Below are 8,417 nucleotides of genomic sequence, written 5' to 3'. Positions count from 1 at the left end.
GTAGGAAAGTGATCTGGTCATCCCAGTCTCCTGTGCCCTCTGGGTCTGTGTTCCTATGAGTTAAATGGGAATCACTGGTTTTGTTCTCCCAAACGGTGACAGTTGTTGGGTTTAGGGGAAGGCTGAGCAGGTAGAGGGGTCCTGGGATTCACAGAGGGTAGATGAGGAAAGTCAAAGGTAGGGAGTAAGAGCAGGGTGGGGGTGCTGGAGAGGAAGGGTCCTGGCTCAAGCCCCCACTGCATGCACATGTGACCATGGTGTGACTATAGCAAGGCCCTCTCAGAGCTAGGTGACCCCCATCTGAGGAATGGAGCCTGAGACAAAGCTGTCTCCAAAGACCCTCCCAGCCCTGACGGGAAATGACATGACACGGAATTACAAAAGGGTCTTTATTTGTAAAAAGCCAAAGGGGCACTTTGGGCTTCAGGACAAGCAGGCTGGCTTCTCAGGGGTCAGGGGCATTTGGGCAGATGCGCTTGAGTGGGGGGGCGCCCTCCGAGTCCTCTGTGTCACCCTGGGCTGCCTCGGGGACAGGTGGCACTGGCTCAAAGACTGGGTAAGCTTCGGGGGCCTGGAGAGGAAGGGCGGACAGGCGTGAGCTCCACCCAAACCCAGGAGTGCAGCCTCCTAGCCTCTCCTTCTCCAGCCTCCATGCCACTCCCCTCGGACCCAGGAGTCTAGCCAGGGCCAGGTGGCCACGATGCAGATCAAGAAGGGCACCAAAAGCAACAACAATTAATAATGCTGTTTTGGGGAGGTAATTGGATCTTTCTGAAAATACATCAAGGCAATTCTTGTGAGAGATGTCAGGTTTATGAGGGGCTTTTCAAGCTAATTTTAGTTTAGTTTAGTTTTTAGTTTCTTGTTTAGTTTTTTGTTTTGTTATTTTTTTTTTTTTTTTTGGTTTTTGATTTGTTTTTGGTATGATGCTGGGGTTTGAACCCAGGGCTGTACATGCTAAACATGCACTCTACCACTGAGCTATACTTCCAATCTGGGATTTTTTTGATTTAATTACATGGAGGATCACCATGCTCTTTTCACTCTTTTACTGGTCTTCAATTCACCCTATTCCAGCCCTCACAACATTGTCTCTAAAACACCCTTTCAGTCCCAAGAATCTGGCCCCTAAGCCTTTAGCTGGGTCCTGGGTCCGTATCTCCCTTTTGGACCTCAGTCTCCCAGTGCCCCAGAACCTCATTCCCTCCAAGACCCAGGAGTCCAGCCTTTTGGCCTCTCTCACCTCTGCTTCCAGCAATTCTGGAACAGGCTCCTCCTTGGTGAGCATGGGGGGGTCATCAGTGCTGCCTGTAGGTGTGCCCCCAGGGTCTGAAATGGCAAGTGAAAGGACATGCTCTGAGTAAGCCATTCTGAGTCAGTAGTACAAACAGAAGGGAAAACAAACACAGGCAGGTACCAATCATGTAAGCAGAGACTCTGAGAGCCAGAGGAGGAAGCCAGGACCCTGGCTGTCATCCAGGATGCAGAAAAAAGTCACATGGGATTTGAACATAAGTAGGATTTGATTGGGTAGACAAACAGGGAAGAAGAACAGAATTTAGGCAAATAGAACATACACTTTGGGAGTAGACTTTATTTATTTATTTAGGTCCAGTTGTGGGGCCTGAACTCTGGGCCTGGGTGCTGTCCCTCAGCTCTTCAGCTCAAGGCTAGCGCTCTACCACTTGAGCCACAGCGCCACTTCCAGCTTTTTTCTTTTTGCTTATGTGGTGCTGAGGAATCGAACCCAGGGCCTCATGCATGCAAGGCAAGTGCTCTACCACTGAGCCACCTTCCCAGCTCCCTAGGAGTAGACTTTATATTTGGACTGAGTTCAAACCCTGACCTTGGGCAAGATACTTAATCTCTCTGAACCTTGGTTTACCCATCTGAAAAATGGGGACAGAGAGAATAATTACCGTGCAACTTTAGGTAGGATTAAGTGAAGTAATATAGGCAAAAGCATTTACAGTATCTGGCATGTAATAGGTGCTCAGTAAATGTTAACAATTGTATTTACTTATTTAGCGAAGCCAGGGGTGGAATCAAAGGCCTCATGCATCCCAGGCAAGGACTCCACCACTAAGCTCTACCCTAGCCCAGTTTTATATCAGATGTGTGTATATGCTGGATAGTATGTAGGACCTGGCCTTTAGGCCCATTTTATGGTGTAAATTTGGTAAGGAACCACAATTTATGAAGGCTCGAAATGTCAAGCTAAGGAGTCAAAAGTCACAGGAAATCACAGAATGATGAGAAGCTTTAGAAAAAGTTGCTCTTGGGGCTGGGAAGGTGGCTCAGTGGTAGAGCGCTTGCCTTACATGCCTGAGGCCCTGGGTTCGATTCCTTAGCACCACATAAGCAAAAAGAAAAAAGCCGGAAGTGGCGCTGTGGCTCCAGTGGTAGAGCACTAGCCTTGAGCTGAAGAGCTGAGGGACAGCGCCCAGGCCCAGAGTTCAGGCCCCACGACCGGACCCAAAAAAAAAAAAAAAAAGAAAAAGTTGCTCTTGGTATCCATGTGGTTGTGCATGGAATCCAAAGAGGAGGCTGGAGCAGGCACAGGTGATGGTTGAGAAGGGCAGAGCTGAGAAGGCCTGAAGTATACTGACCAGATAGGGACTAACTGCTTGGAAGACAGGAACTGAGGAAGATTCAGGTGCAGGATGTCTCTTGTGAACTAACTCCTCTGGATTCTCATCTCTTTTTTGTATAAATGCTAGGGGCTAGGAATGTGGCTTAATGATAGATTGTTTGCCTAGCATGGATGAAGGCCCTCCAGCAAAAGCTGGAAGTGGCACTGTGGCTCAAGTGGTAGAGTGCTAGCTTTGAGCAAAAGAAGCTCAGGGACAGTGCCCAGGCCCTGAGTTCAACCCCAAGAGCTGGCAAAAATGAATGAATGAATAAATAAATAAATAAGGTGCTAGTAGGATCACAGCCCTCCCCCCCCCCCAAGGTTGTAGATAAGATTGAATGAGAATTGCTTAGAAGGGTATCTGGGACTTAACAAATACCAGCAATTATCCTTATTGTTACTAATCACTCCTATGATTATCTGTTACTTATTTACACAACGAATTACTTATTGGGAACATATGCATCTGATAATATTCTAAGGTATATACTGGCCTACAAGATTAGTATAGGGCAGACACTGAAGAAGGTAATTGAGATGGAAGTTCTGGAAGACTGTACTGTAGCAAAGAAATAAATTTATATAAAAATCTCCATGAGGGCTGGGAAGGTGGCTCAGTGGTAGAGCGCTTGCCTTGCATGCATGAGGCCCTGGGTTCGATTCCTCAGCACCACATAAGCAAAAAGAAAAAAAGCCGGAAGTGGCGCTGTGGCTCAAGTGGTAGAGTGCTAGCTTTGAGCTGAAGAGCTGAGGGACAGTGCCCAGGCCCAGAGTTCAGTCCCCACGACCGGACCCAAAAAAAAAAAATCTCCATGATTGGGCTGGGAAGGTGGCTCAGTGGTAGAGTGCTTGCCTTGCATGCCTGAGGCCCTGGGTTTGATTCCTCAGCACCACATAAGCAAAAAGAAAAAAGCCGGAAGTGGCGCTATGGCTCAAGTGGTAGAGCGCTAGCCTTGAGCTGAAGAGCTGAGGGACAGCGCCCAGGACCAGAGTTCAGGCCCCACAACTGGGCCCAAAAAAAAAACCCTCCATGATGATGTGTTATCTACAGATCCTAAGAAGCTAGAAAAATGAGACAGACCACTGCTAGAGGTAGTTCTGCAGCTCTAGTGGCAGCAGGTAGAGCAGGTACAAGATAAGCGGATAGGTTTGATTCTAGAGAGGGCAGGACTCAGAGGAGAGGGTTCTGAGAGGCACATGGTCCTACCTCTCTCTTGACCCAGCTGTGGGGGCTGGGCCTCCTCTGTGGTGACCCTTTCTGGGGGTCCAGCAGGTGACACAGGGCGGCTGGGCTGGGGAGTGCCCCCAGGACTTGGCTCTGTGCCTTTTTGCAGGGAACCTTCTGAATGGAAACTCTGGTTGCTGTTCTCATCTGTGGGAGCAAAAGCTGGGATGGTTAGCCTGAGACACCCAATGTCATCCTTCACATACCACAACCCCCAGTTCCAGGATCCCTACATACCGTTGAGGTCCAGCAGAATAAGAGGGCCACCCCCTCTTGGACTGGCGCCCCTGCCCCGCCTCTCCCGGCCACGAGATCTGTCTGTCCCTCCACCTGCCCTCCGCCGTTCCTAGGGGTTAGAGGAATACTATCAGAACCAGTTTTCTAAGTAGCTTTTGCAAGGCCTCCTTTGTTCAAATAAGGAAACTGAGGCACAAAGAGGCCAATGGTGCTGCCTTAAGTGACAAAGATTGTGTATGCTGCAGAGATCATGACCTTCCGGTTCTGGGACAGGAAAAAGGAAGATGGAGATGAGTTGCTAAGAAATGCTGCCCCTTTCTGGGCTGTGACACTTGGGTCTCAGAGTAGGTATTGAAGGTGGGAGTCAAGGGAGGGTTTGCCTGAGGTTGTGCAGGTGCAGGATTTGGTGGGAGTGGGTCTTGCTCACCTCTTCTTGGGGATCCACCACTGGTACCCACTTGAAGATACGAAGTGAAGTGTCGCCCACAGTTACCCAGCGCTTCTCCCTGTGGGAGAGTAGGAAGGGTCAGAGAGGCCTGAGGAGAGAGATACTCTCCCCCCCCACCCGCCCCCACAAGCTGGCACATCTGCAGACCTGGGCATAAGCAGGGTTATTTCTGTAGGGTTTGTTTTGCTAATGGGGCAAAGAAGGAGAAAGACAGCCCTCTAAATCCCAGGACAGAGATGGGGCGCGACTAGAGAAAGGGTAGACTGGGGGCCACGGCAGCACTGTGGGCCTGGCTGTGGACCCCAGCAGGGAAGCACGCTGGCGGGAGGAGTGTCAACGCTCAGGGGGCGGGGCATAGGTGAGGAGGGCATGGGCACCGCTGGGGACCGCGCTTTATAGACCTCGGGAGCAGCCAGGGGAGCGCGAGTGGAAGCCTGTGGGTCCCGGGCACAGCGGGTGGGCGTGGATACACCTTCCACTTGCGCCCCCACCGCTGAGGACCGGCAGGCGCGTTTGGAGGGATGGCCCCCGCCATGGCCCGCCCAGGGCCCGGGAGCGGGGGGCGGGGGAGGGTGGTCAGCGCTCACCATCTCCGGACCTTCTCGATGGTCGCCATCACCTTCTTGATGTCATCCTTGGCCCGGCTCCGGGTCTCGGCCCGTACAGTCCGGCCGGCCATGCTGGCGGGGCTGGAGCGGGACCGAGCCCGCGGCGGGGCCGCGTCGGTCCAGCGGGCTCAGGCTCGGCGCCAGGCCGGGAAGCCGCGCTCGCCGCCGGCCGTCCCTTCGGGAGTTGGCCGCGCCCTCCCTCGCTCCCAATGCCTCCGCGAGTCTCCGCCCCGCTTCCTGCCGCGGCGCCCCGCCCCGGCCCGTCCCCGGAGCCTCTCGGCAACGCAGGCGGCCGGAGTGCAGGCCTGGAAGCCCCGCCGGGCCCCGCCCCGCCCCGGGCCCGCCCCCTCGGGCTGCCCTGTCCGCAGCGCCCCCTGCCCGCGGCGGAGGGAAGAGCTGGGGGCGGGTACCGCGGCTGGGCGCGCGTGGCGAGGCCGAGGCCGTGCGTTCAGACCACGTGGGCGCCGAGGTGCCGGAGGGTTTGGGTCCTGGTGTGCGTCCGCGGCTGGTGGGCGTTCCTGAAATGCTGGCTGTGAGTCTGTGTGCGTACGCAGGCGTGCGCGCGCGCGCGCCTCGGTGCCTGCGCGCGCGCTTCCGCCCTGGGCCGACCGGCCCAGTCCACGCTGCGCAACTTTCTTCAACAGTCAACGGAGTGCCAAGTACCTGCCAGGCGCTCCCAGTACAAGCGGGTCTTCCCAGCCAGTGGAAACCTGGAAAAAGCATACTGTACCACGTGTAGACAAGGAAGTAAAACATCTGAGTTATCCTATTTCTGGAGTAGTGAAAGTTGGTAGACACTGGTAGAAAGCTGGCAGTTTTCTAGTTAGGTACAACACATAACCTTAGGATTCGGCAATTCCACTCCGAGGTTGTCAACGCATAACAGAAATGTGTACATGTGAGCACTAAGATAGGTATACTGGAATTTTCATAGCATTCTCAATAGATCCAAACTGTAAAAAAAAAAAAAAATCCATCAACAGGACAAATGGAAAATGAATTACAACCTGTTCATAGACAGGAACCATATGAACCATGGATATAGACCAGAACAACAAATGTCTCATGAACAAAACCTGAGTAAAGGAAGCCAGACTTGACAGTACACTCTGATGGTTCTAGATATATGAATCAGAGCTATGGTGTAAGACGTCAAGATAAGCTAGGTGCTGGTGGCTCACACCTGTAATTCTAGCTATTCAGGAGGCTGAGATCTGAGGATCGCCTTTCAAAGCCAGCCCAGGCAGAAAAGTCCCTATGAGGGCTGGGAAGGTGGCTCAGTGGTAGAGCACTTGCATGCATGAGGCCCTGGGTTCGATTCCTCAGCACCACATAAGAAAAAAGCCAGAAGTGGCGCTGTGGCTCAAGTGGTAGAGCGCTAGCCTTGAGCTGAAGAGCTGAGGGACAGCGCCCAGGCCCAGAGTTCAGGCCCCACGAAGGGACCAAAAAAAAGAAAAAAAGAAAAGTCCCTATGAAACTCTTACTTTTGATCAACCACAGAAAACCTGGAGGTGGCACAGGGACTCAGGTGGTAGAGTGTTGGCCTAGAGCACAAGAGGATCAAGGACAGTGCCCAGACTCTGCGTTCAAGCCCCACAATAGATGTGGGGGGGAAGGGGGAACTGAGAGAGAAAGGATAGCAGTCACCCTCAATACTGGAAGGGGAAAAGAAGGGATTTCTGAGAGCATGTTCTGTTTCTGAATCTGGCTTACTCATATTTATCTGAAAATTCAAGTTGTTTCTGATGTGTGTGCCTTTTCACATGTGTATTGTAGTTCAGTTCAGAATTGTTGCTTTTTGCTTTTGGGTTTTTTTTTTTGTCTGTTGTGGGGCTTGAACTCTGAGCCTGGGCACTGTCCCTCAGCTCTTTAGCTCAAAGCTAGCACTCTACCACTTGAGCCACAGTGCCACTTCTAGTTTTCTGGTGGTTAATTGGAGATAAGAGTCTCACGGACTTTCTTGCCCAGGCTGCTTTGAACTGTGATCCTCAGAACTCAGCCTCCTGAGTAGCTAGGTTTACAGGCATGAGCTACTGGTGCCCAGACAAAGTGTTTTTGTTTTTGTTGTTGTTTTAGGAAAATGAATGTGTCTTGGTTTGAGACTGGCCAGTCAATAGATAGGATCATGTCTGAATCTGTGCTGCTGTGTATGTGTTTAATTCAAAAACAGACGTATGTGTCTGTGAGTTTTTCAAGTGAACTTGACCCAAGGGGTTAAGGATTAGGTGGATGGTTAAAACAGCATTTGTGGAACCACACTGCAGAAGTAAAATACCAGACCTTCACACATCTGTGTGGCCTAGGATGACTCATATGTGTCTATTTCTTCATCTGTAACATGGAAGTCCACACACACACTAGTGCCTGGCACACAGTAAATACTCCATATATATTCACTGTTGGTAAATTGGGTGGTTGTGGCCCCTATCAATAGTCTGGCTTCAGATCCACCTAACACTCGGCCAGTGATATGCTTTACTGTCCTTTGGCTGTCTGTGTATGGCAACAGCTTCAGATACCCAGGCCTCCTTCACAGTTCCTTAGTCTCCTTCTCAGACTCAGTACTGCTGTTGTTTAAGGTCTCCTTCATCAGACTGTGAGCTCCTGGTGTGTGGGGGACAAGGGAGACTAAATATGGATCGACCCCAGAACTCAGGTCAGAGTGGGTCCTTGGGAAACAATCGTGGGGTTAAGTGTGTACCATTCTATACCATGTTAATGGGGGTAGTAATTGGGTATGACTTTTTTTTTTTTTTTGCTGGTCCTGGAGCTTGAACTCAGGGCCTGGGTGTGTCCTTGAGCCTCTCTGTGCTCAAGGCTACAGCTCTACCACTTGAGCCATAGCACCACTTCCTGCTTTTTCCATTTATGGGGTACTGAGGAATCGAACCCAGGTCTTCATGCATGCTAGGCAAGCACTCTACTGCTAAGCCACATTCCCAGCCCTCATGTATAGGTGTCTGAAGCTTGCTCTTACAATACAAGAATTTGGGTCAGGATGTCTGAAACTCAGTACATGAAAGTGTACGTCCTGGTGGGGAGGGAGGAGTCTGTTGCTAGGCCTGGTAAGGTGAAGGCTCACATAAGTGTCTGCCTCCCGCTCTGGGTAGGGCATAGGGCTGGCAGCCTAACAGGCCTCAGAACCTATTCACTGAGCTGACACCTGCCTACCATCTCTGGCCCCTTACCAATCTAGGCCAGGCAGGCGGATGGCTGAGCTCAGGGCCAAGGAATCTTGTCTGGAAGTGTGTGTGGCGGGGGAATATT

General features: G+C 51.6%; 1 protein-coding gene across 1 annotated transcript; it reads right to left on the bottom strand.

Annotated features, from left to right (window-relative positions):
• Positions 1-375: 375 nt before the first annotated feature.
• On the bottom strand, positions 376-5,424 carry Bcl7c (BAF chromatin remodeling complex subunit BCL7C). Its single transcript, XM_042666695.1, has 6 exons — positions 5,130-5,424; positions 4,522-4,600; positions 4,095-4,203; positions 3,840-4,004; positions 1,244-1,329; positions 376-571 (listed from the first exon to the last, which is right to left on the bottom strand). The coding sequence occupies exons 1-6, from the start codon at positions 5,219-5,221 to the stop codon at positions 446-448; spliced, it is 657 nt and encodes a 218-aa protein (XP_042522629.1). The 5' UTR covers positions 5,222-5,424; the 3' UTR covers positions 376-445.
• Positions 5,425-8,417: the final 2,993 nt, after the last annotated feature.

Source organism: Dipodomys spectabilis, unplaced genomic scaffold (genome assembly GCF_019054845.1).
Source record: "Dipodomys spectabilis isolate Male_0828 unplaced genomic scaffold, ASM1905484v1 ptg000366l, whole genome shotgun sequence".
In the NCBI taxonomy this organism is placed as follows: Eukaryota; Metazoa; Chordata; class Mammalia; order Rodentia; family Heteromyidae; genus Dipodomys; species Dipodomys spectabilis.
Note: the sequence above shows the minus strand (reverse complement) of the source record. Positions and strands in the feature narration are given on the sequence as shown.

Bases quoted from the DNA above. Each gene is read 5' to 3' on its own strand.
- Bcl7c (XM_042666695.1), bottom strand. From the start codon at position 5,221: ATGGCCGGCCGGACTGTACGGGCCGAGACCCGGAGCCGGGCCAAGGAT. The intron at 4,601-5,129 runs GTGAGCGCTGAC...ACTCTCCCACAG, and splicing joins ATCGAGAAGGTCCGGAGATG to GGAGAAGCGCTGGGTAACTG. The intron at 4,005-4,094 runs GTATGTAGGGAT...TTGCTCCCACAG, and splicing joins TATTCTGCTGGACCTCAACG to ATGAGAACAGCAACCAGAGT.